At 50.1% G+C, this 27,831-nt stretch overlaps 1 protein-coding gene across 3 annotated transcripts; it reads right to left on the reverse strand.

Annotated features, from left to right (window-relative positions):
* On the reverse strand, window positions 1–26,152 carry NAGA (alpha-N-acetylgalactosaminidase). 3 transcript variants are annotated; one of them, XR_014711968.1, is made up of 10 exons: window positions 25,929–26,152; window positions 14,899–15,076; window positions 9,515–9,689; window positions 9,066–9,243; window positions 8,043–8,137; window positions 6,912–7,073; window positions 6,283–6,480; window positions 5,537–5,680; window positions 4,054–4,688; window positions 1–3,974 (listed from the first exon to the last, which is right to left on the reverse strand). XR_014711968.1 is itself a non-coding variant. In XM_084630355.1 (9 exons), the coding sequence occupies exons 2-9, from the start codon at window positions 15,051–15,053 to the stop codon at window positions 4,506–4,508; spliced, it is 1,290 nt and encodes a 429-aa protein (XP_084486481.1). In that variant the 5' UTR covers window positions 15,054–15,076; window positions 25,929–26,152; the 3' UTR covers window positions 1–4,505. The 3 variants fall into 3 exon arrangements, 2 of the variants coding, with proteins under 2 accessions (XP_084486481.1, XP_084486482.1); XM_084630355.1 differs by having other exon boundaries at window positions 1–4,688; XM_084630356.1 differs by having other exon boundaries at window positions 1–4,688; window positions 14,899–15,057; window positions 25,929–26,025.
* Window positions 26,153–27,831: the final 1,679 nt, after the last annotated feature.

Genomic DNA, 27,831 nt, shown 5'->3' on the forward strand with positions numbered 1-27,831 from the left:
GAAAATCTTAAGTTCGTTTTTATTGTAGACAAAGTTACAGGTTTGAGAGAGGACTTTTCATTACAAAACACTGATTGATTGCAGCAGTGAAGCCTGAGTCCTCACTAAGAATTAACCTGGCCCCATAATCACTTTCAAAGGAGGCCCTACTCTGCATCAGCTCACCCTCTTTAATGTATACAGCTCCAGTTCCTAGCATAGGTGATAACCCCCATGCTAGCTGGTAACATATTTTATGCTGCTTCGTCAGCCAGGAGTTCCAGTAAAACACAGATCTATGACACATCTCTAGCTAAAATAAAACAGAGCTAGAACCTACTGCCCTGCCTACAGTGCTCAAGTGCAATCAGTCCTTCATTTATTTTAATGGGGAAGCAATGTTTAGAGTTCTCTTCACCAGCACCTGGCTGATTCTGCAAAGCCTGTACCACTCCCTACGGTCAGTGCTGGGGGGGGGTGGAGGGGAGGGGAAACTGCAGCGACTGCAGAATGTCTGTCCTACAGCAGCTGTCTAGCCCTTTTCCTTGCAGAGGAAGCCTTGAAAACACAAACAAGATTATCAGCTTGTTGAAGTGGAAAGGAACAAGCAGCTGGCTTCTACTTCTGCCCTGGTGGGGACCTTGTAGAGAGTCTCCTGAGCTCCTCAGGCCTGTCCTGCACTAATAAAAAGACTCTTGTGGTTCTGTCCAGAATGGCCAAGGCCAGCGTTTTTTAAGCATGGGTATCTCCTATTGTATCAACAGTACAGCCTACTGCAGTGTGACAGGTGTTACTTATCAGAGTCCTACGTAGGTTGCTATATGGGAGAGCAGTGGGCAGCCATTTGCTGGTGTCACTTGGTGCATGCAAAAGCCTGGCTTAGAGCCCTGTTGCGAAGTCCCCTCATCCACCAGTTAACAGTGGCTATGCCACCCAGTCCTCCAAAGCTTATGCTGCAGTCTGTCCCGTTTATCCAGCCTAGAGGGTGCCTAGTGTTCTGAAACATTCTTCTTCCTGAGTGAGGAGCTAAGCCCATACTACTCCTGGTGGAATTCTGCATCACTGCACATGTGCAGAATTCATCTCCCCTGCAGATTTGCTTCTCTGTAGAAAAATGACTTCTGATGGGGAAGTAAAGGAAAACTGCAAGAGTGGTCACACCCCTCTCTGGCAACACAGGCAGGTTGGTGCAAGCACCCAGAGCAGCTGGTAGAGACATAAATTACTGCCGGGAGGGGAGGGGAGCTGGGCAGGTATGTGTGAGAGAGAGAGAGACACACTCTGTCCCTCTCGCTTGCTATTGCAGTATGCTGGGCATGGAGGGGTGGGCCTTCAGGGTGTTCTTGAGGAGCAGAACGTAGCAGCCTGCCTACTTAGTGAATTCCCCCTGGAGTATAAAACAGGTGTAAAAGTTTTAAGGCTCCTTCACATTGCCAGAGTGCTGTAAAGGACAGTATGGCCTTATAAATGCTCATGTGTTTTAGTGATTAGAACTGGTCTAAATTTTTGGACTGAAAAAATGTGCTCCATGAACTGTTTGCTACGGACCTTCCTGGGGTGGTCAGTAGCCCATATCCCCAGCCCTCACTTGCTTGTCAGGTGCCTCTCATGTAACACTGAGCACATGGCTGCATATATTGGTTGACTAATAACTGGAAATAAAGGGTCAAACCTAGCAACATTACTATAAGGCAAGGGGGTTTGGGGATTTCCTCCAATGCTACTTACTCCCCTTCTCCAGCCATTGTAGTGTAGTTTAAATAAGTGACCTAAATAATTGAAGCTAGTATGATTACATTATTTTGACAAATAAAATATGCTGAATTTTGAAAAATTTTAATATTGGGTGCAGAATTTTTAATTGGTGCAGAATTCTCCCAGACTAGCCCTTCCCCCAGCCCTTGACCTGTCAGTTTGGGCCCAGCAGGGATGAAGAAGCTAGTGGAATGTTGTAACTGGAAGGAAAATAGCCTATCAACGTTCCTCTTCTGCCCATACACACATGTTATTCAAACATTAATTCTCTAGCACAACATAGTGTCACGCATAGCAACAGGGTTTCCTTTCAGACGACGGAGTGCAACCAGCTGTGGTCTGAGGCCCATAATGCAAGTGACAGGCACCTAACGCAGTCCCCTGGCAGTGTATTAATGGTAAAAGGCTATTGGTCATGGAAACTTATAAATATGTACACAGCTGCCTTTCCCTGAGAAATCCTGGAATGTTGGGCAGCTTGAGAAGGAAGGGAGCCTGTCCCCATCCAGCAGGAACAACCAGCTCAGCTGCTGGACAGGCTAGTGCTAACATGAGGCAGTTCTCCTCTGGACAAGATGGTGGGGGGCACAAGTGGTTCCGAGCCCCAGACGCTACACTGCTGCTTTCTCTGCTGCGTACATTGAGCAGTAGTGTTTTTCTAAGGCCGATAAGGCATAAATCAATGGAGAACACTGTAAATCTCCACCCTGTGAATTAACTGAAGAGGCAGGCTGGGTGAGCAGGAGCCAGGCAGTCCTGTTTAATTTCTGCTCTGCCATTGATTTATTGTATAGCCTCCCTGTGCCTCAATATTGGGCAATACTAATGCTCACCCAAGCTCAGATTCTGGGATGAGCCAGCTCCTATTTGTAGGGCACTTGGAAGATGTTAAGTGCTAAAAATGACTAATAATCTTCATGTGGTACTGAGTGGTACTGTCCCCAATTTACAGATGGGGAAACTAAAGCTTGGTCTACACCCATGGTCCCCAACTGATCTACCATTGTGGGCCACACATGCAGCTCTCTGGGTGTTACAATGGCCGCATCCACACAACATAGATACTACCTGTGTGGCTGTGAGGATGTCACATAGGCCGCAGCTGTGTGTTGATTGGGTCTTGGGTTGAGAACCGCTGGTCTCCACTTTAAAAATTAGATCAACCTAGCTCCATGGGTCAGGGCTGTGACAAATTATACACCCTGAGCACAGCAGTTAGGTTGGTCTAGCCCCTGCTGTTGACATTGACCTAGCCACCCGCTTCTTGGAGAGGTGGGATTGACAACTCTAATGGAAAAGCCCCACCCATCAGTGCAGGAAGTGTCTACACAAGGGTGCTGCAGCCCCATAAGTGTGCCACTGTAGCAGGGGTAGTGCAGACATCACCTTTAGCAACTGCTGGGGTATGTGCAGAGGCAACATTGAAATTCAGGAGTTTCTAACGCCCAGGGCCCTGCTCTGGCTACCAGACAATGCTGCCTCCTGCAGGCGTTAATGCTTTCACAACTGGCAGGGGGTGAGTTCAACTGCCGGAAGTTGTCATTCTAAGCGAAGGAAATGGTAGAAACAGCCCCGTCCCTATAAATTATGGTGCCCTATGCAGCCAGAGCACCTGCTCCCCCAGGGGGTCCGGCCCTCCAGAGGGAGGGGGACGCCCACACTCAAGGGCTGCAGAACAACAGAGGCAGGAGCTGTGGGGGGCCCCACATGGAGCCCAGGGGATTAGGGGGGGCCTGGCACCCACAGCAGGAAGCAGGACGACCCAGCCCCAGTCGTGAGGGGTTGGAGAAAAGACCGTCCCCTGGCCGCACTCACCAGTAGTGGGAAGTGAAGCGACCCAGCCCCAACCCGTTCCGCTCTCGCCGCCCCGGCTCCCAGCCATGTCGCTTGTGGGAGGGGAAAGGACCGCCCCCCACACTCACTGGCAGTGGGAAGCGGAGTGACGCAGCTGGGAGCTGGTGGAGTGGAGCGGGCTGGGGCCGGGTTGCTCCACTTCCTGCCGTTGCCGGAGAGTCCGGGGTCAGGCCCAACCCCTGCTTCCAGCGCGGGGGGGAAGGGGTGCAATGGGGGTGGGCCCAGGGTGGAGCAGGGGGAAAGAGATGGGGTGGAGGGAGTTGTCCCAGGCCCCACACCCCCCAGGGATGGCCCTGCCCCTTGCAGTGGGCACAGCCCGTGAGTGGGCCAGCTGGGGAATAGGGCTGGCTGCCGGAGCTGGTGCTGCCGCGTATGCACGCGGCTGCCTAGGGCACCATAAAATTTGGAGCAATTTGGTGCCCCACATTTCATGGTGCCCTATGCAGCTGCGTATTCTGCGTATGCCTAGGGACGATCTTGGGTAGAAAAGTTCCCCCGCATGGAACATGTGATTGCCAGTATAGCACCTCCAGGGAGACTCACTCCTCATGACAGGTACAGCAGGGGTCAGATCGAAGGCCTTACTGCAAATCTAGGGGAAATGACCTCTTCCCTGAGCTGCGATACTACGTGCAGCTCCTCTAGCAAGTGTTCAATTAGCGAGAGTTAGCAATTGCTCACAGTGACTGCGTTCTGCACTTGTCTGGCACCATCAAGGGAAGGGTCTCAAAGCACTTTACAATCAGTAATGAATTACCTACCTCCCAGGCGTGAGGTGAGGGTTAACAGTTCTCCCTGGTTGACAGAGAGGAAAACTAAGGCACAAAGCGAGTAAATGTAGATCATTAGGAGTCGCTCCTGGCCAGAGAGCAACATGTACCCACAGCTGGCCCCCCATCCTCTTCCTCCGATTGGCTTCACAGTGCAAATGGGTGGAAGCCCTTCCCCTGGGGGTGCTGTCTGACAAAGTCCAAGGGTTGATCCACGTACATTGTGGGATAGAGGTACCACATGACTACTCCCGAGGGGTTGACGATGACAGTGAAGTTCTCTCCAGCCTTCAGGCCGCTGATGATCCCGCCACTGTACACATCCTGTGCCTGGAAGAGACATGGTTGTTACCAGCATTTCCATGATGCCTCTCATCCCAAAAGTATGTAAAAACCCCATTTACTTCCAAGGCAGATGAGAGATCCCAGTAAGCGTAGCCCGCTCTGGCAGGCCGAATAAGCAGGGCACAGTAAGGCTACACAACAAGGGCAAACTACTGGATCCAACCCCAAGGGATTTTGATCAGAGGCTGCAGGAGTGGGAACGGCTCCATTGAAAATACCCAGAGTCAGAATGTGCCTAAGAAACCAAAGGCACAGGATAACCCTCCCCCATCACCTCCTAGAAATCTCTCATCCACACACTCATGTAACCCACGTTAGTCCGTGAGAGCCACGAGGACCACAGCCTAACTGCAATCACACCATCGAAGTCCCAGAGCCAGGCTAGTCAGTGTTTTGGTACAGTCACTCGCCACCCCATCCCCTCCTTCCCCATCTTGGAGTAAGAATAGGGGCAGGAGCTTTGTAGGTGTTTCCCCACCCCCACAATGTGTAGGGCCCAGTTGCCCGCATTCAGGACTGCAGCATTCAGAGTGCAGCCTAATCCCTGGCATGACTATGCCAGGGGAGGGAATAAATCCCAGCCCCAGCGCGTGTAGGTAACTGGGTGTGTGGACTTGGCTTGTGGTCTCCAACAGTACTACATGTTGTGTGAGGCTGAGGGTGGGGAGACAGGACAAACACTACGTTCAGGGGCAGAGAGTAGGAGGGGGACTCTGAACCCCAAAGCATCGTGCGTGAACATGGGGGCTGGGCTCCCCGCTCTGCGGAGATAAGTGGCCTGCACGGCAGGGGCATTGGCATGGGACCGGACCTGCTGTGTTTTCCCTGCCCACCTCGTACACGGCACTGGCGGAGAAGTTGAGCTTGCTGAGGGAGATGGTGTAGCGGTATGGCGTGTCTGTCCGCCGGCTGAGGAAGACCAGGGCACTGGCTGAGTGGGAAAGTGGACGCAGGAACACCTCGATCTGAGACTTCTCCTAGGGAAGCACAGGGGGAGCAGAAAGAGGGAGTCTAGGTGCATCTCCAGCTTCTCTGCACCTCTCTCTGCAGCTGCCACCCACTCCCCCAAATGCTCATCAGCTCTTGGGGTGGCTCATGAACCTGCCCTGGCAGGGGCCTAGAAGCAGCACAGATCAAGTCTCTCTGTTGGGCTCGAGGGGACCAGCCAGACACTGATACACCAGGCATCAGCAGGGGGGAGTGAACTCGGGTCGTTTAGTGGCTGCCCTACCCACCGGTGGGCCCAGAGCACCAAGATTAACTCTTTCCAAACCAACAGACAAGGGCGGGCATTGGAGGTCAAACCAAGCAGCCAAGTCCAGTGGGGTGCAAATGGAGGAGAGTAATACTAGAGCTGTTTAACAAGCGCGTCTTAGTTCAAGCGTTCCCGGGGGCACCTCCCCTCCGCCTGTGGAGGCCTCCCCAATATTATACTAACCCTGTAAATCCCCAGCTAACCATAGCCATTCCCAGGCTCGGGTCACCTTCTCCCGTGACGCCCAGCTAGGCCCTCTCAACAGCTATTCCCCCATCTACTTCCCTCTCATGCTATCAGGTTCCCACATGCTCCCTTCTGTACCCTAAGGACTCTGCGTCCCTGGATTCCCAAGGGGTCCTGGTTGATTTTGATCATCAGTCGGTTCTGCAGGATCTCCCTGGAGCTGCGGGAGAGGGTGCGGAGGTCCGTGGACATGAAGAGCGGGGCAGCCAGCACCGTCCATAAGGCCATCTGGGATCGGGACTGTTCATAGCTGAGGCCAAAGTTTCCAATGATCAGCTGTGGCACAGACGGGGAGGGCGGAGAGGGAGAGAGAGGAAGAGCAGAAGGGAGGGCGGGATACACATTAGTAAGACAACTGCTGCTCTCAGTGGCAGGACCCAGCCCACTGGCATCCTGGCAAGCCCTTTCCCTCCCCCGCGGGTGGAGCATGCCCAGCTAACACAGTCATAAAGGTGCCCATTCCCATCTGTGCTTAGTGATGTTAAATACGCATTAATTAAAATACTAACACATTTAAACCCCCACTTTGCCCCTAATCTAGACAGGGCCTTTCAGGGTGGATGAGGGATGTGGCATACGGCTTAGGTAGCTCCGGCAGCCTACAGACCTGTATGGTGTGTCACGGGCTAATGAATTCCTGCCAATTCTCCACCCTGCTTCTAGACAAGAAATCCCTGGAGACCCTCCCCTCCACAGCACAAAGTTACCATGTCTGGGTCATTCCAGTGGCCAGGGCCGGCCACCGGCTGCAGCACATCCTGATTTGCTGAAAACCAGTCCACGATGGAGAGGATGCTGTTCCAGGAGTCCTGAATGTCACCATAGTTACGCCAGAGGTTACAGATGTTCGCCAGGAGGGTGTAGTTCACCTGGAAGAGAACAAGGTGTACGGCGGGGGAGGGAGAGGAGCTCAGGTGAATGGGAGAGGGGGGATGTGCCCACAGCACTATGGGATGCACCTTTGTTATGGGGAGGGGGGAAAAATACCACCCCTCCCCCCAGCCCCACTGTACGTATCATTGCTAGTTCAGAAGCCACCGGTGAGACTCAGTAGGAACGCTGGGCTCAGTTCTGAGAGCCTCAGGGCCCAAAAGGTGTTGATAGATGTGAGGGAATTCAGAGAAGTGCAACACCAAGCAACTAAGGGGCAAGGTGCCTCATTTGTGGGAAAAGTCGTACAGCCTGGCTAACCAGCTAGAGGTAACTGGGGGTGGGGGAAGACACAATGACCATCCACGAGTACACTTGAAGGGTGTAAGCAATAAGGAGGGGGCGGAGAGGAATTGATCAGGGTGATCCAAAGGCCTAGAGTGCAGGCGAGGGTGGAATGAGAGTGTGCCAAGGTAAAACTCATGCTCCACTATGGAGGAGTCTCCCAGAGGAGTTGGTGGAAGGCCAATCACTGGAGACATTCAAAACTGGACAACACTCTGAAGAATAGATGGGTAGGGAATGATCCTGGGTTGGTTGGGATATGGATGGACAAGAGGTGTCCTACAGGCCTCTTTTCCACATTTAACTTCAGTGATTCTCCTGTAGACATCACCACTTTTCAGGAGTGTCCTTTTACATTAACAACATGGCCCGAAGACTGGTACCACTGCCCTTCCTCCTGCACCCCGACCTGGCATCCTTCCACATGGATCCACAGCCTGTCTGACGGCTCACGGTCCCTTTTGGGAGATCAGTGCCCACAAGCCAATCATAGCAACTGGGGTGGAGGAGGGGTAGGAAAGGAAGGCATTAGGAATTCATACAACGCTCCCCCCAGGACAGTCAGTGCAGGATGTTTAGAGGAAAATCAAAGGAACCCCAGGATCTGCCAGGGTGAGCCTTACCTTGGGTGGAAGCCCTCCCCGATAGGCTGGCCAGCTGCAGGAATAGGCAATGGGGCGGCCTGTTGCATTCAAGGCCATTGCCATTTTAGGGTAGCCTGTGAGAGACAAGAAATCCAATTGGTCAAGGAAATGGCTGGCATTGACCAGGGGGAAAACAGCAGCCCTTTCTGGAATGATCACTCAGATGAACCTAGTTACATGGATTTTGAATGGGCTATTTTAAGAGACACACAAGTGGAAAGAAAGGGGCTCAGGGATTGGGGGGAGGGGGGGCGCGGAGGGGAGAGGCCAATAACAGAAGCTGCCTTCCTTAAGAAATCAAATATTTGAGGGCTTCTTCACCCATACTCAGATCCTGAGGCTGAAACCTATCCCCCCCCCACAAACACACACACTATCAGCACTGCCAAACCACCAGGTCCCGCACCAAAACACAGACCCATCAGACAAGCCACTCTCTGGCCACCAATGGGATTTCTGCAGAAAAAAAGCTCTGCCTTATGGCCAGTAAGGACAACCTCCCCCCCACCACAACATCCTATGCACATGTAAGCTCATCTCTGAAGGTTCTGTAGCTCCACTGTAAAGCAGGTATCTTGGCTACCTTCTAAAATCCCAGCTAGGGACCAAGCTCGGAGGTGAAGATCCAGAATGGGAGGCACAAGGACACGACATGGGTTTGTGCCCATTAGCAGAGGGATTCTCAGCCTTTTACCAAGCCACAGTTCCATGTTCAGCCATTTCTGCACACCCCTCTTGAAACACGCCACCAGTGTCCTCAGAGACTGCCCCATGGGAAGCACCGTGAGCATCGATGCAATGAGTTATGGAGATGGTGAATAGGAATCGAGATGGCAGCCCCATTCCCCTGATATGTGCAGGAGCCCCCATCTGGGGTGGCCCACAGGCTGCGAGAGCCTCTGCTTTAGCATAAAGAAAAAATGTCTTCTCAGTTTCTCTGACACCAAGGACAGTAACAGTGGTGTGGCTCCAAGTTCACACAGCCCAGGAGACAGTCTTTACCCTGGGCCTGCTCTTCTTCTGATGAGTAGCAGCCATCCAGCTTCAGCATGTCCACGCCCCACTCCGCGAAGGTCAGGGCATCCTGTTCGACCCGGTCCAGCGTGGTGCCTGGGTAGCCACTGCATGTGTAAGTGCCCATGTCTCCATAGATGCCCAACTTCAGCCCCCGGGAGTGCGCCTGTGCAAAGGACAGGGCTGTGAGAGAGAGTCTGAAAATCCTTGGCTGCCACTCGGGGCAGGTGTGTGTTTGTGGGGGGGAACGTGTCAGAGTGGACAGTGCTTTAGCATCTCTCACTGCTCTACAATGTCACCTCTCATCTCTCAGGTCACAGACCTCATGCCTCAAGGCCACTGAGATGTGATGTGACTGAAATACCAAGAAATACCACCCTGCTCCCCATCCCCTTCCCTCTCTGGATCCTGTCTTTACACGAAAAGAATCAGCTCACGTAATCCGCCAAGGCTTTGATCCCACTGGGAAACCGCTCGGGATCCGGGATCAGTTGCCCCTTTGCGTCCCGCTTCTTCGCCATCCAGCAATCATCTATGTTCACATACACATAACCCAGCTCCTTCCAGCCATCATCCGCTAGACAATCTATCATGTCAACAAAAAGCTTCTCGCTGCCTCGGGGATGGGGAGAGAGAGAGAGAGAGAGAGAACAGGCTCAGAGCGGCAGAGGTAACAAAACAAATAAACCCATTATTAACAACAACACTTAGCACCTGCTCCTCTTTATCCCCAAAGGCTACTACAAAAACCATTGAGTCATTGAACCTTTAACCAAGACAGAAAAGACCTTTTAGGTTCCATCTTCCCCTGTCACTGTCAGTGCAGGGGTCTGGTCTCCACAGCAGAATCTCAAAGTCTTTGTCCAGCCCCGTTTTAAAGGACTCCAGCAATGTCCACTTCCCCTGGGAGTCTATTCCCTTCTCTACCAGATCTCATCAATAGGAAATGTTTCCCGTTATTCCTCCTTGTAGCTCTCGGAGTCTGACCAATTGTCAGGCATTTATCTGCCCCCCGCGACTGTAGTATCTGAGCCCCTCACCATGTGGAATGCATTTATCCTCACCACACCCCTGTGAGATAGGAAAGTGCTGTTATCCCCCTTTGGAAGATGGGGCAATGGAGTCTATGGGGAGCAGCAAAATGAACCTGGGGCTCCCATGTCCCAGGCTAGTGCTGTAACCACTGAACCATCCTCCCTCTTTCCTCACCTTGCTGTTTACACCCTCCAGGCATTTGTCAACAGTAGCTAGATCCCGCCCCGCAGTCCCCAAGTGGCCTGTGCAAACCAATGCATTTTGTCCATTCGCTCTCTCCTTTCAAGTCACCCCCTCCAACCCCAGCAGCAGTTTTGTTCTTTAAATTCTCTCCAGTTTCTCAATCTCGCTCCGTTACCGAGGTCCCAGAACAGAACATGGAATCGTTGGTGGGGACCTCACGAGGCCTGTACGGAGATGGTCTAGCCCCCTCCCTCGTTGGCCATGTGACCCCCACCTGGAGTTTGTCAGCTCCTGGGCTCCAGACTGAGCCTCAGGGGGCCCCACCAAAACGGCTACAACTCATATTGCTGTCAAATTGCTGTCATATTGCTCACCCCATTCCCGGCCCGCTTGGAGCTAGGAGAGGGGGCAGAAGGAGTTAGAAACCCCTACCAGGGACAACAGGGACTTGGGAGGCTTCTGCATGAGGTGATCTGGGCCTGGACAGACAGGAGAGAGACAGCGAGTGCGGATCAGGGAGTCGTCATTGAACTCCCACTTCTCTGAAACTCTAGTTGCATGGATCGGGCAGCTCCAGCATTGCAGGGACCGGCATCCAGGGAGAGATCAATCCAACCCTGCACATGCTGCCAAGAGGCAGTCGAGAGCAGGAGGATTCCACGCCAGGGAAGAGCAGGCCTGGACAGAGTCTGGAGAGCACCCTGTCCCGCCCAGGGATGAAGAAAAAAAAAAAAAAAACCATGAAGGTGACTTTTATTGAAGTCAGTCAATCCCACAGCGCTGCAACACTCCATCTCAGGCCACACAACCTCAGCCTAGTATCTTCCTTGGGAAGACAGAGTTGGAGTGTGAGAGTGTTTGGAGGTGGGGACATGGCTTATTTATCCATGTTTATCAATTCGTTAACTTTAACCCTTTCCTTCTCCAAATCCTAGCTTCCTGTTCCTAATAAATCCCCCTTTCATTATGCAAAAAGAAGAGTACTTGTGGCACTTTAGAGACTAACAAATTTATTAGAGCATAAGCTTTCGTGAGCTACAGCTCACTTCATCGGATGCATACAGTGGAAAATATTGTGCAGAGATTTTATATACACAGAGAACATGAAACAATGGGTGTTACCATACAGACTGGAACAAGAGTGACCAGGAAAGGTGAGCTATTACCAGCAGGAGAGCGGGGGTGTGTGTGGAAGGAATCTTTTGTAGTGATAATCAAGGTGGGCCATTTCCAGCGCTAAAAGTGGCAATTCTTCAACAAAAAAACTTCAAAAACAGACTCCAAGGATAGACTGCTGAATTGGAATTAATTTGTAAACTGGATACAATTAATTTAGGCTTGAATAGAGACTGGGAGTGAATGGGTCATTACACAAAGTAAAACTATTTCCCCTTGTGTATTTCCCCTCCTACTGTTCTTGAAAAGTGCTGGAAATGGCCCACCTTGATCATCACTACAAAAGATCCCATCCTCCCCCCCCCGTCCTGCTGGTAATAGCTCACCTTTCCTGGTCACTCTTATGCTCAAATAAATTGGTTAGTCTCTAAGGTGCCACAAGTCCTCCTTTTCTTTTTGTGGATACAGACTAACATGGCTGCTACTCTGAAACCTTTGCTATGCAGTTATTTTTGGTGTGCCATTCCTTTGCTGGGATTTGTTTTATTTACTCTATTGTCCCCTGTGTACTGGGCTTTCCACCCCTTGCCAGCTAGTAGTATGGTCACTGATTTCTCAGGGGCTGGCCCCCCCCCGTGTACCTGGCACAGCAAGGAGTCACTCAAGTGGAGACATCAGGAAGTAAAAAGCCAGGCGATGCAAAGAGAATGGACAAGCTCCAAATATTGGTGGGAGAAGAAAGGGCAGGGGAGGCTTTGTCTACCCCTCAGGGGGAGTGGCTACAGTTATGATATGTATTACAGTAGCATCCAGAGACCCCAAGCAGGACCAGCACCGCAGAGTGCTGGGAGGTGGTGACCATGCAGAATAGCTTGGCATCTGAGATGAGCTGCTGTAAGGGGTGTCACAGAACGACCACAGGGCGGGAGGGAGGTTGTGCAAGAGTCACAGTGATAGGAACATATGATTATATAGACTAGCTAAGTGGAAAAAAAAAATACACAGAGCGGGCTCATTCATATTCTGTGTAAATCAGCAATCCCTGCTTGGCACCCGTGCTGTGAGGTCTCTGCATACTCTGCTCCAGAGCCTGAGTCCTTTTGCAACCAGGCCACACCGCAAGATCCTCCTCCTCCACCTTCCCCGACTGTCAGCAGGATCAAAGAGCGAGGAGCGGAGCCAGGGAAATGGCTGCTTGATCATTTTACAGGGTCAAGACAAGGGACGGGCTGACAATGTTTCAGACCTCAGGCTGGTGCTACAAAGACCAAAGGGCATTCTGCTTTAAGCACAGTACTTCTTGGTGGCCTCATCACAGAAACGAGCAGCATCCTGATTCCCCACAGCGTGGGGGCCCCAGGGTGTTTCTGCTCCAGGAGAGAGAGGAAACATTGTCCCTCCCCTTCAAAAAAAGTGTCTTGTTTCTATGGGAGGTGTTGAAAGATCTGCTGGGATTCCGTACACCGGACAGGAGATTCCCAAATTAGATCTGACATTTCCATGAATAAGAACAGCAAATGCAGAGACGCCAGCTGGAGTACAATTAAGAGGGATGTCAACCCTGTGGCTTCAGGTCACACGTGGAGCACCCCATCCCTCCTGTAAGGATAAGGCCTATGTCTGCAGCCATATTGTAAGGCCTAAAGCCGAAGGCCTTCGTCTGCAGCCAGATTAAAAGAGCAGCCAAGCAGCAGCAATTAGCTGAAAAGCAGGAAGTCACATCCTCACATTCCATCTAAATTACATTAAAACAATGTAATATCGGGCTGTTAAGAAGGCGATCCTGTCCTATGGCACCCACTATCACCAGATAAAGAAACAGATCTTAAGATGGTTAAAAAAACCAAACTTAGTTTGATAGCATCCTATTTGTCAAGAAATCACTTATCAATGGTTGTGAAATCCTCATTTTTTTAACTTTTTTTTTTTTAATGGTTTTGTCATTATGGTCCCCACTTCCCTATTGTTTATCTGTATGGTCTCTATGTGGTTCTTTAATTGTTTCTGTCTGTTACATAATTAATTTTGCTGGTTGTACATTAAGGTGGTGGGGTAGAATTGGTCAAAGAATTTTGTTAAACTATGTTAGGATTGGTTAGTAAAAGTTTAGTATAATGATTGGTTAAGGTATAGCTAAAAAGAACTCAAATTTCACTATATAACCTGGGGTCCAAAAGGAAGTTCTTTGGGAACTACTCCAGGACACAGCCCCAAAGATCACTCTCCCAATGACTCTGTGCAGAAACTGGAGTCCCCCAGATGGACCTGATCCTGACTGGCCATCAAGAAAAGTTCATCAGTCTTATTGAGTGGTGGGCACTGTATGTGTAACATGTGCATTCTGTTTTTGGTGACTGTTAATAAACAGAAGTTATGTAGTATATTACTGTGTAAGGCTCTTTCACTGGTAAAAGGTCCTGCAGAAGTAGTATACACCCGAAGCCCTACGTATTGGGAAAGGGTGTGGGTACTTAAATTGACCAGGTTAGTTACACCCTGAGCCCTACAAAGTGGGTATGGGTGGCTTTGAGCCCTACAAATTGGGTAAGGATAGGTGCTTTTCGCCTGGAGCCCTATGGACTGGGAAAAGGTGAGGTACCCTAATGTGTGCAGGTAACACTCCCCCCAGCTGCAGCCAGGAAGAAGTGTCCCTCCAGGATGCCATATTGCACAATTAAGCATGTGATGACAATTTAAGTCTTCCTCTGAAGCAGGAGATGTTGGTGCTGCTAACAGTGGGAGACAGATGAGATGGACCAGTGTACCGACCAAGTGCGGCAATTTCAATGGCTTTCACAATGTTTTAAAATGACTCTTCATGGCACGGAGATGTGATGGTACAGGGGTTAGTGATCTTTGCCTCACTTCTGACTTGAGTCACGAGTGAAATGAGTCTGGTTCTCTCACCTCAGATCCTCCTGAGCAGGATGCAATGGCACAACCTAGCTCCGGCTTCTCTGCAGCCTCCTCCGCCACTCCCCCAAATGTCTCTGCTCCAACCCCATACCTACCACCCAAGCCTTTTATTTCCCCCAGCTGGCAAAGAGGTGGTGGGGGCAAGGGTGGGGGACTCATGACTGGTGAGTGAGGGGTGGGGAGGAGATAGGGCATGGAAGGGACGGACTCTGACCGAGGTGTCTCTGAATGGGGGGGAGGAGATGAAGTGGAGGGGGATGCTGGCGCTGCTTGGGGTGTCCCTGAGTGAGGTGAGAAGGGACACTGACTCAGCCCAAGGTTCAGAGTTTCCCCTCTGCCTTTGCTCTCCAAAGCACTGAAATCAAACACTGTTCAAACAGAGCACTACAAAAAGGTGATGCTTTAGCCCTTGACACACAGAGGGGAAGCATGGGAACTCCACATGGTGCCCTCAGCTGCAGGGCGAGCCAAAAGTGGGGGTAGTTTGCCCTTTCACCTTCCTTTCTCTCCTCACCCCTTGTCATCTGCACACAGCACTTCCGGAAGCAGCCCCTGGCGTTGCCTTACTCACCTGATGCAGTTGTCAGGGTCCGTCTTGCAGTCAGTGTTGCAGCGAAACCTCTCCCACGCCAGCCAGCCCATCGGGGGCACCCGCATGAGCCCATTCTCCAGAGCCAGGGCACAGGCCACTAGGGCTAGGCCAGAGACAAAGGCTGCCAACTTCATTAATCTGGAGTGAGGGATAAATGCTGATAAGAGAGAGACAAAAACCCGTCAGTGGAAAGAGCTCTCTCCTGCCTCAGAAATCAATGGGGTCCACTCGGGGGATTCGCCCACCGCAGTGGGTCATCCAGATGTTGGATCATATTAAAGAAGTTCTGTATTAAAATCACAAATGAGTTTGATTCCCCAGAGTTTAAATTCCAGGGTATTACTAATTAAGAGGTCTCTTGGTTTTTGGTACTGTTTCTCTCCCTCGAGTTTAAATTCCAGGGTATTACTAATTAAGAGGTCTCTTGGTTTTTGGTACTGTTTCTCTCCCTCTATGTGTGAAACTTGCAAGCTGCTAACTGTGTTAGTACATTCTAAGACAGAGTCTGTTCTCTAAGCAATTCACAGAGAGAGAGACTCAAAGCAATACTCTAACAACAGAAACAGCACCCAGAGACTCCCCGCCCTTTTGTTGTATTAACAATTGTGATTAAAATAGAGATAGAGGATGTATGTGGATGGATGCTTGGTGTGGATAATAACTGAATGATCAGGGAGGTGCCAGCCTAAGAATCCAGTGTCCATCGGCTGAAGAAGGTGTCAAGTGGAAATAACCAGAGGACCCCACCCGGAGGGCAGACTGGAATCCACCCAACAGCCTCAAGAATGGGAGAACCAAAGAACAAGATAACATCTTGGAGCCGTCAGGAATGTGCTATCTGCTGATTGATTCAGCAACAGCATGATGAAGCAATTCCCATAGACTGGCATAGGAAGAAATTCCTATAAAAATAGACTCTAAAAAGTGAGAACTTTGGGGGTCTGATTCTGCAAACCAACTTCCAGGAGCATCAGATGAGCATCTGACAAGGCCCTGCTCCCTCCTCATGTCCAGGCCACCTGGCCAGTGGCTTGGCATGAGCAACTCTAAGGCTGGTAACTATGATAACAACCTTGCAGAACCTGTGTGTGTGGGTGTGTATGTGTGTGTGGGTGTGTTTGTATGAATGAATGTGTGAATAAATAGGAGATTGAATGGAATGTTATAGCTATAACTAACTGCTTACTATGATTCTTTCTGTATTCACAATAAATGTGGTATTTTGCCTTTTTCCCTTTAATAAGATCCTGCTGGTTTTTATTTTATTGGTACAACACAGAGGGTCACAGGGCTCTGCCCACCCATCCACCACACACAGACTGACAGTGGGGAGGAATATGATGCGATATGGCATGTCCAGCCCACTCCCCCAACCCAGCTCTATGCAAATCATGGCCCTTTGTTATCAGCTTCAGGCCACCCCAGCCGACCTATCTGTGTAGGGTTCTACAGTGGCTCTAGTTGTTAGTCATCCCTCTCTGCCTTTGTTTACCTCAGAGGGGAGGTTGTATCATCCACTCATTATGGTGTTAGGGTTCCTTCCCTAGTCCCACTTCCTCTTCCCTCCAGTCCAGCTGCCTGAGAGTGTTTTCACTGTTTTCACTGCATTTCCCCACAAACCCCATCTCCCGTACAGCAATCTGTGAGTAACCCAGAGCGCTGACTGTAATTCTGCATGTTACTACACCACCTGCACCCCAGCATCCCACCTCTATGGCCTCATAATATTCTACGTGTACCCCACTACGCCACCACATACTGTGCAGGGCCCTGCACCCCCAAAGAACCAGAGTAAGATACTTGCATCCTGCCCCACACATCCTTCAAAGCACCACAGTGTCAGGTCCTCCTCTCAGTGACTCATTCCGGTTTGCACAGAAATCCTCCTGCATTCACTCCATTACGCCCCACACATTCCAGTCTGCCATAGCAAAATGGCTCAGTCCAACACCATGCCTGCCCCCCCAAGCATCTCCGTGGTGACAGCTGCACCCCAAAGCACCACTGAATCCTACCCAGTATACTCCAGTGCCATCATCCACTAGCAAGGGCCCAGAGCACTCCGATGTCCTGAACGTACACTCGCCGCCAGCCCTGTAGTTCAGCGACACACCCTCCCAATATGCTCTCTGAGCTGGACCATTGGCATGGGCTCTCAAGCACAGTATTCAAAACAGAGTCCACAAGCCCAGGTCCCACAGACCCGGGTTTACAATGCAGTGCTCATGTAACTGGGGGTTGGGGGGGCCTGTGTGGGGATTTCAGGCAGCACACGCTGTGGTTGGCTACTCAGGTTGTTACAGAACCAGAGACAACTACAGAGCCAGTCTGTGTCTGGCAGCCCCAGTAAAGAAGCCCACTTTGTGCTCATTCCGATGAGCTCTGTCCTGGGAGATACTCCAGACAGGAGCAGAGAGGGGAAACACTTCCCAATAGATCACACTGGGAATCTGGATGGGTGAAGTGCCTTTAGCTACATCCATTTACTTGGCAGCCCCAGTTCTTCCTGGTTTGGCTTGATTTTTCTAGTCTTTCTTCCTCACTTCTGCCTTAGGAGACCTTCTATAATAGGTTGAATGGAAGAAATATATTTGCTTTGGCTTGCACTGTGTTCATAGTCAGATCCTGCTGCTTATCTACACAGTATCTCCCAACTGTATCCTTCCCTCTCCATTCCCACTGCCAAAGTATTAGTCCGATGAAGTGAGCTGTAGCTCACGAAAGCTTATGCTCAAATAAATTTGTGAGTCTCTAAGGTGCCACAAGTCCTCCTTTTCTTTTGCTCCTGCTCTAATAATCCCTGCCTTGGCCACAGCACCTTCCTCCTCTTTAGCCATCCCCTGCTTCCTCCCTCCCGTCCATTTAACACTTCGCTGCCGGGATAGTCTTCCTTTCCTTCTGCTGGCCCCAAGTCCCTCCCCTCTTCTTGAATCTGCACTGATTTCCCCTCACTTTCCACTTACAGCTCAAATGTCTCCTTGCTCCCCAATCTCTCCAGAGCCTCTGACTCCACTTTTGCTCATTTCTTGTTCCTACGCAACCTGCCCTGCACGCTACGCTCCAGTCATTCTTCCCTCCTGACTGTTCCCTTTGGGGGTGCTGACACTCAGGGCTGAACAGAGGGTTTTGGGAGGCCTGGGGTAAAATCTGAAACTGAGGCCCTCCCTTTAGGAAAAAAAAAATGACCATTGAAGGGCAGTGCAGGGGTTCGGGGCGGGTTGGAGGGGAGTCCACCCCGCACTCATCCCACAGCAGTGGTTCAGCTCCTGTCCCATGGGGTTAGGCCCAGCTCCCCGCTCTGGGCATTGTGACCTGGCACATGGGATCACCGCACCATTCAGGTTTGGCCCTCATGTTGGAGGGCCCACCAGGCCAAATTCCATGAGTGGCACTGAAGCCCCCTGGTCAGGTCTCAATGCCACTCAGTTGGGGGGGCCCTCTCAAACAGGCTCTTGGGGTAACTGCTCCTCTCTGGGTGGCCCTGTCAAAACTAGGCCTTTTCCTAAATATTTCCAGGCCTGCTCTCACTGGTGGAGCTACAATGGCAGTAGTGCTGATGGGAACACTAGTACAGACAGGCTGCCAGCCTTCTAACCCCGTTCTGAGCACATCTACACAACACAGTGCTTCACTCACAGGAAGAAGTTCTAAAGGGCTTGCATCAGGCGTATACATGTGGTTATGGTTAGAAAAAGTGCAATGTTGTCAGCTTGCGCAATTTTACTGTGACTCTTGGAATATCTGGTGCTTTCCTTAAAGCCCCAGCTCCTGGAGTCATGTGATGATGTGAGATGCTCAGCTTTTATTTAAAAGCAAACAAACAAACCCTACTGTTTCTAACCTTCATGGTTGTGGAGAAAAGCTTGAGAGCGTGACCCCTAAATGCTACATTCCCCAAAGACAGAAAGAACCCCAAAGGTATTACTTTTTTAAAAATTTCCTGATTTAAGCCAATCACATGATTTTGGGGGCCTACCTCATGATTTTGAATACTTGGGATTGATTGTGAACATACATGATTGTGTAAAAATAGTATGGTCTTTATCATCTGCTCCCTGTGGATCTTCTACCCGTCCATTTAAGTTAGTGACAAAGACAAATTTCAGGTGCTATTTGCCAGGAGTCAGAAGTGGGGATACAATGTAAAGCAAAGCAGCAGCCTGGCACTGCTGGGGAATACCTCTAGCCTAGAGGGCCTCTCTGGCCAACCCAGAGCTGGCTCTGCACCTCTGCAGGGGCTTTCCTACACCCCAGATATTTACCAGTTACCACAAGGCCCACAAGCACCGTGAGATTCAGGGCACAAAGTAAGACAGTCCCAAGGGCTGCTTAACCTACATGAGGGGCTGAACCAGCCCCCAGCAGCTCCAGAATAGGGCAGGGTCCAGCTGCCCCCCCTTGCACTGGATTCTCCAGGAATGACTCGGAGCCTGTGTTTGCAATTCAAGGGCACTGCTATGAGTACAACTAGGGGAACATCCATCCCATCAGGGGCAGCTCGGTAAGGTGCTGGAAAAAGAAGAATGGCCAAGCAGTCATACTAGAGGGTCGCACACTTCCCTGCTCATGTAGCCAATCTGTGTGTGTAATCCAAGTGCTAACGAAGGCCCAGCTGGGGAGGGGCTGACTGAAGTGAAGTGGAGGGCAAGGGGCCCAGCTGGAGTGGGGGCCTGAACGGCCTCACTAGGGGAGGGAAGGGCTGGAGTGATGAAGGGGCCCAGCTGAGTTTACAACTCAGCCTACATAAGGAACGAGGTGTGTGACTGACCTGGTCTGTTCTACATGCAGGCAGCAGCTTACCAGAGGGCACCAGAGCTTCCTCTGCCTGCAGTACCAAATGGGAGTTCTGTGGGCCTGATTTCAGTGGAAATGAGGCTTTCCTGGTTTTCACCCAGCTCACTAGGGTTCTACCCATCAATACCTAGAATATTCCCCTAAATTTTGGAATTGGTCTGGTGCAGTTCTCAAAAGTGACAGAGAAATGCTGTCGAGTGGAGTGTAGTGCCTTGCTTTGCTTGCCCAACTAGAAAGAGGAACTAGGTCTAAACAAAAGAAAAGGAGTACTTGTGGCACCTTAGAGACTAACAAATTTAGTCTAAATAGTACAGAAAGGAGAAGCTGTGGCCGAGGTCTGGGCAGCTGCCTCTAGGCTTCCCCTTTCTGTTTAACAAGATGTAAAATCAGTCTGGAGATTAGGAATCAAATCTTGAAGTGGTCACAAAGTCACAGACACACACAGACAGCAGGGAGATTACAGCTGTACTGAATTTAGCTGTACAGACGTAACTTTAGCTGCAGACACCAGGGCAACAGACACATTATAGATATCTTGATAAATAGGACAGAATCAAGCATGGCAGGTCTGATTACTCCCTGAGGAGATGGGTCCATATTATGAAAACCTCATTCACTTCAGCTCTAGTCATCACTGGGGAGGCCTCAGCTGGAGTACCGTGTCCATCTCTGGGTGCCACACTTTAGGAAAGCTGTGAACAAACTGAAGAGCATCCAGAAGAGAGCAACAAAAATGATAAACGGTTTAGAAGACCTGAACTATGAGGGAAAGTTATAAAAACTGGGCACGTTTAATTTGAGAAAAGCAGACTGAGCAGGCATCCGATAACAGTCTTCAAATATTAAGGGCTATTAGAAAGAGGATGGTGATCAAATGTTCTCCCCATTCACTGAAGGGAGGACAAGAAGTAACAGGATTAATCTGCAGCAAGAGAGATTTAGATTAGGAAAAACTTTTTAACTGAAAGGACAGTTAAACTCTGCAATAAGCTTCCCAGGGAGGTTGTGGAATCCCCATCATTGGAGGTGTTTAAGAACAGGTTGGACAGATACCAGTCATCAGGGATAGTCTAGGTCAGTGATTCTCAAACTTTTGTACTGGTGACCCCTTTCACACAGCAAGCCTCCGAGTGTGACCCCCACCTTTATAAATTAAAAATACTTTTTTATATATTTAACACCATTATAAACATTAAAAGAAAAGGAGGACTTGTGGCACCTTAGAGATTAACAAATTTATTTGAGCACAAGCTTTCGTGAGCTACAGCTCACTTCATCGGATGCATTTCAGTGGAAAATACAGTGGGGAGATTTTATATACACAGAGAACATGAAACAATGGGTGTTACCATACACACTGTAACAAGAGTGATCAGGTAAGGTGAGCTATTACCAGTAGGAGAGTGGGGGGAGAAAAAACCTTTTGTAGTGATAATCAAAGTGGGCCATTTCCAGCAGTTGACAAGAACGTCTGAGGAACAGTGGGGTGGGGGGGGATAAACATGGGGAAATAGTTTTACTTTGTGTAATGACCCATCCACTCCCAGTCTCTATTCAAGCCTAAGTTAATTGTATCCAGTTTGCAAATTAATTCCAATTCAGCAGTCTCTCATTGGAGTCTGGTTTTTGAAGTTTTTTTGTTGAAGAATTGCCACTTTTAGGTCTGTAATCGAGTGACCAGAGAGATTGAAGTGTTCTCCGACTGGTTTATGAATGTCATAATTCTTGACGTCTGATTTGTGTCCATTTATTCTTTTACGTAGAGACTGTCCAGTTTGACCAATGTACATGGCAGAGGGGCATTGCTGGCACATGATGTCATATATCACATTGGTAGATGTGCAGGTGAACGACCCTCTGATAGTGTGGCTGATGTGATTAGGCCCTATGATGGTGTCCCCTGAATAGATATGTGGACACAGTTGGCAACGGGCTTTGTTGCAAGGATAGGTTCCTGGGTTAGTGGTTCTGTTGTGTGGTGTGTGGTTGCTAGTGAGTATTTACATCAGGTTGGGGGGCTGTCTGTAAGCAAGGACTGGCCTGTCTCCCAAGATCTGTTAGAGTGATGGGTCATCCTTCAGGATAGGTTGTAGATCCTTGATGATGCGTTGGAGAGGTTTTAGTTGGGGGCTGAAGGTGATGGCTAGTGGCGTTCTGTTATTTTCTTTGTTGGGCCTGTTCTGTAGTAGGTGACTTCTGGGTACTCTTCTGGCTCTGTCAATCTGTTTCTTCACTTCAGCAGGTGGGTATTGTAGTTGTAAAAATGCTTGATAGAGATCTTGTAGGTGTTTGTCTCTGTCTGAGGGGTTGGAGCAAATGCGGGTTGTATCGTAGAGTTTGGCTGTCGACAATGGATCGTGTGGTGTGGTCTGGATGAAAGCTGGAGGCATGTAGGTAGGAATAGCGGTCAGTAGGTTTCCGGTGTAGGGTGGTGTTTATGTGACCATCGCTTATTAGCATCGTAGCGTCCAGGAAGTGGATCTCTTGTGTGGACTGGTCCAGGCTGAGGTTGATGGTGGGATAGAAATTGTTGAAATCATGGTGGAGTTCCTCAAGGGCTTCTTTTCCATGGGTCCAGATGATGAAGATGTCATCAATGCAGCGCAAGTAGAGAAGGGGCATTAGGGGACGAGAGCTGAGGAAGTGTTGTTCTAAGTCAGCCATAAAAATGTTGGCATACTGTGGGGCCATGCGGGTACCCATAGCAGTGCCGCTGATTTGAAGGTATACATTGTCCCCAAATGTGAAATAGTTATGGGTGAGGACAAAGTCACAAAATTCGGCCACCAGGTTTGCCATGATATTATTGGGGATACTGTTCCTGACGGCTTGTAGTCCATCTTTGCGTGGAATGTTGGTGTAGAGGGCTTCTACATCCATAGTGGCCAGGATGGTGTTTTCAGGAAGATCACCGATGGATTGTAGTTTCCTCAGGAAGTCAGTGGTGTCTCGAAGATAGCTGGGAGTGCTGGTAGCGTAGGGCCTGAGGAGGGAGTCTACATAGCCAGACAATCCTGCCTTAAGAGTGCCGATGCCTGAGATGATGGGGCACCCAGGATTTCCAGGTTTATGGATCTTGGGTAGCAGATACAATACCCCTGGTCGGGGTTACAGGGGTGTGTCTGTGCGGATTTGTTCTTGTGCTTTTTCAGGGAGTTTCTTCAGCAAATGGTGTAGTTTCTTTTAGTATGCAAAGCGGGGTTTGGGGTGGAGCCTGACAGCTCACGACCACCCCAATGTAATACCCTCACGACCCCTTGAGGGGTCCCAACCCCCAGGTTGAGAACCCCTGATCTAGGTGTACTTGGTCCTCCCTCAGTGCAGGGGGCTGGATTAGATGACCTCTCCAGCCCTACATGTCTAGGATTCCATTACTGTTTCTGCACAGGAGGGCCCACATGGACTAAAACAGCAGGGGAAGGGATGCTCCTTGACAGGACCAAGTTGTACTACCAGAGTTGTGTAGAGAAATCTAGGACAAAAACTACAAGCAGTGGTAGTGCAACGCAGGTCAGGAGTCAGGTGCAGCTGCAATCTGTGTGGGGTAAATTGGCATTAATGAAAGGTGAACAGTAGCTAATTTGAATCCAGTGCATATAAAGCAATATGTTTCCTTTGCAAAAAAATTGGGCCCTTTTATACGGGGCCAGATTGTAAACATTTCACCAAACGGACTGGGCTGGTCCCAGCAGAGAAATACCTACCTTTTGACCTGCCACAATCAGAGCACCCACCCGCAGGTTACCCACCACTGGGCAAGTACTTTCAGGCTCTCAAGGTCACAAACTCCTCCCAAAACGTGAAGGAGAAAATGATTAATACCATACCGAGATGCTGGGCTCACACTGAATGCTAAAGAAAAGTGGTGTGTAGGCAGCTGCATTTGTCCAGACAATAAAAAGAAGAGAAGCAGAACTCTTCTGCGGTCTGTGGCAGGAGCACAGGACCGGCTGGAAACATGTCTCTAACTTCTGCCACTGACATGCTGCGTGATCTTGGGCAAGTCTGTCGGGCCCAGCTCCTCTGGCATCACTTTCCCCATCTCTAAACTGGGACAATAACCTCTCACAGGGGGTTATGATGCTCACTGCGTTAACGTTTCTCTAGTGCTTTGAGACCTTCAAAGGGAAGGCACCACAGAAGTGCCAAGTGTTATTTTTTATCGATAAAGGGGACGAGTTAAAGAAAGCACTGGGACGTGGCCTGTTCTAAAAGCTCAGGATCATCTTCTAGCTTTGATCTGTGCACAGAACTTCAAAGGATATCACAATATGATCATGGAGATGCTGAATGTGCCCCCTACATTCTTGAATACAGCTGAAAGTTCATAACACACTGCTCCTTCCTAGGGGCCCCAGTCCAACACCAGGGAAATCAACAGGAGCCTTTCCCTTGACTTTAATGGGCACTGGATTTTGCACTTTCCCCTAAGATAAAATTGGAAAAGATCCTCGGAGATCAGAGAAGGTTGAGGCCCCCACCTTGGGGAAACAGTAATAATCTAAACATACTTACAATGAAGGAATAAGCAGCTCAGAGACCTGGGGAATGGGGACATGGAGTCTTTAACTTTCAGTTTATTTGTCCGAAACCACCCCCAGGTCAGTAGCAACTGAAAGTTGTTACCATCTGATGGCTTTGCGTGGAGCGTTGGAGGGTCTAAGTCTAGTTCCTACTAGGACAGATTGCTCACATTGCAAATAATCACCTACACAACTTGCAGTCTCCACAGAGGTCAAGAATTAACCAGGTCTAGAGTCGAGTGAACTATTCATTATGAACAACATAGCTAATGAATTTGATCCTGGTTTCAGAAATTATCCACGATTTTGACTCATCTTTGTTATTCATAATTGTCCAATGAACATATGCTAGCCTATAGGGTGATTGTGAATTATTCATTTCAGTTATTCATAATTCAGGGAGCGTTACTGGTTCCCCAAGTCACACGGGACTGTTTATGCTCCCCAACTCAAAGACCAAAACTTTAATAACAAAATTCCTGCTCCACCACAGACTTCCTGTGTGACCTTGGGCAAGTCACTTGGTCTCTGTGCATCCATTCCCTATCCATACAATGGGGATGCTAGCACTTCCCTACCTCATGTACATTAAAGATGGTGAGAGACTCAGATACTTCGCTGACAGGGGCCATATAAAGAGGGTGAACACTCCTGACACCAGCTATGATCCCCCTTGTCTACATCTGAATTCGGGGGTTCACATGAGGAGCGGCTGTTCCTCAACTTTGTGCAAACAAAAACCCATTCCAAAAATGTTAACAAACAAAGAGCCAGGCAGGGGACAGGCTGAGAGGAGAAAGCAATCCAGGGCTGTTTGTGAATCATTTTCCCTCCAATCACTCAGTGCTAGATCACAGAAACTAGGTTATTTTTTTCATCTTTAGGGCTGGCCCTGCCATGAAGTACATTAATGCAGGAAGCTGGTTCCAGTGCATATGTGGAGCCTCCACACTACTGCTGCACTGTACCTACTCTGCAGCTAAGCAGAGCGCTCTGCTCTCCTGTGCTAGTCAACTGGCACTCTTCGCCAGGGAAACAAAAGAAAATCTGAATGGCAGGATAGCATTATTGCACCTTATCAACTGAAAAAGAGCAGTCTCTGGATAGGAATTGACCATAAAACAACTCCAGTCTCAGACGGGGTGGAACACAGCACGGTGCATGCTAATGGAGTAGTCTGCACCTAGGAACCCAGTTCAAACCCATCAACCACGGGAAACTAAGCGCCTGGAAAGAAGCACATGCACATGGCTGAGCTCTGGGTTCACGGAGATGGGAAGCTGCAGAACTAGCAACCCGAAGTCCGCAGCGCCTCACCCTTCAGGATCCCAAGGCACTTTTAAGTAGGGTGACCAGATGTCCCGATTTTATAGGGACAGTCCCGATTTTTGAGTCTTTTTCTTATGTAGGCTCCTATGACCCCCCCACCCCGACCCGATTTTGCACATTTGCTGCCTGGGCACCCCACTTTTAAGACGGTAGGGCTGGAGCCCCAAGCAGCCGCCTTGGGAGCGAAGGAACAAGCAGCAATGATCGGCCCTTCCCCCGGCTGGCAGGACCTGTCCGGTTCTTTAGCCTCCGCCACTCCTTGGAGGCGCCTGCAGAGCGCCAGCCATGAGCCCCAGCGCGGAGCCTGCCCGGGCCCTCCCCGCCCGCCGGCCGGCCGGCTGGCTGGCTGGCTGGCTCACTTACCTGGGCGCTGGGGGCGCGGGGAGCCGCTGCGGCTGCTGCAACTCAACTGATCCTTCCAGCCTCGCCAGGGGAGGGAGGGCGGGCGGGCAATCACGTGACCGCCCGCCGCTGATCACCTGACCAGCCAGTGGGGTGACTTAGGAAGGTTGGGTGTTCAGGTCGCCAGCGGGCCGGGGCCCGGCTGGATTCCCGCGCTCTGCGCTCCCGCCGCGGCCGCTCCCGCTCCCGCTCCCGGTGTGGGTGGGGAGCAAATCGCCCGCTTCCCGGAACCGAGGACGGGGACAGAAGAACAACGCCCTCCCCATAACCCTCCCCTTCCCGATTCTGCATTGTGGGGCCTCAGGCTGCACGATCGTCATAACCTTGAGAGAGCAGCCTGGCGGGCGGGGTTGCTGAGCCTGTGATCAGTGCCAGGGAAGAAAGGTGTTTTGTCACCCCGAAAGATGGCGATATAAAAGGGATTCAGCCTACATTTTCCCTTAGATTTTGGATTCAGTTTGCTGCGTTTCTCTGCTCTGTTTTAATGAATGTGGAAACATTTTAATAGGCTTGGTTCAGTTCCCAATAGAACTGACAAAAAAACCCACAACTGAAATAAATTAGTGTCTTGTTAAAAGTCTCAGCAGAAAGACCCAGGGCTGAGCCGCCATAGAGACAGTATTTAGCTCTTTAGAGATGGTTGTGGTTCCTAAAGGCGCTATTATTATAGTTGTAATATGGTAGAACTTAGAGACCAGGGTTCCACTGCATTAGGCCCTGTACTCACCCTGTGTCTACACACACGATCCTCCAGTGGTTACAGTTCTAACTTAGGACCTGGGAGACCCCAGGTTCAATTCTTTCCTCTGCTAGACTTTCTGTATGCTCTTGGACAAGGCCCAGATCCTCAAAGATATTTTGGTAAAAACAGTGGCAGATAGGTACCTAAGTACCTTTGAAGATCTGGGCCTTAGGCCTTGTCTACACTGCCACTGACAGCACTGAAACTTTCTTCGCTCAGGGGTGTGAAAATACAAGTTTTAGCGCTGTAAAGTGGCAGTGTAGATAGTGCTACAGCGCTGGGAGCTATTCCCCTCGTGGCGGGTTTTTTTTGCAGCGCCGGGAGAGCTCTCTCCCAGCACTGGAGCTGCGACTACACAGCCACATTAAAGCATTGTTGCGGCTGTGTAGACATGCCCTAAGTCTCTCTGTGCTTCCAGGGGTGCTGGAACAATTTTTATACTGAGGGTGCAAAGCCATTGAACCAAAGTGTAAACCTGTATGTAGGATTCATACAAGGTTCATGTGCTTGGCAACATTCAGGGCACACCCGGAGTGTTGTATAGGAGCTGTGCACACACAGCTCCTCTCAAGGGCATGAACCTTGGAATCTCGCCCAGATGACATGAACTGTGGGAAGCCTCCCAGGACTGGGCTCAAGGCCCGAGAGCAAGGAATGCGGTAGATAGAAATTGGTAAATAAGAATGTTAAACAAAGCCAGTGTATTCCTTTTATCGGTTGGAGAATGTAATGCGCGCGGGGAGAGAAAGAATAAAGGAGAGGGTGGAAAGCTGACAGGCCCAGTCCGTTGGCAGACCAGCCTGTTTGCTTGCATAAAGCTTTGTGCTATCTTGTATTTGAACCGCAACACCTGTATATAATGGGAACCACTTCAAGCCAGGGGGTACGGTAGCACCCCTAGTTCTAGCACCTATCTGTGCCTCTGTTCGCCACCTGTAAAATGGCTCTTCCCTACCTCCCGGGAATGTTGTGAAAATAGGTACTGTCCCATTGTCTGGAGTGGCTTGTGACCACATGTGCCAACCTCAGAGCAGACTGCAAAGAAGCAGGGCAGAGACCCCAAACTGGTGGTATATGCCCAAGAGGACTATCTTGCCAATCAGGGAATTTGGACTTAGTGAT

Source organism: Lepidochelys olivacea (assembly GCF_965140295.1).
Source record: "Lepidochelys olivacea isolate rLepOli2 genome assembly, chromosome: 1".
In the NCBI taxonomy this organism is placed as follows: Eukaryota; Metazoa; Chordata; order Testudines; family Cheloniidae; genus Lepidochelys; species Lepidochelys olivacea.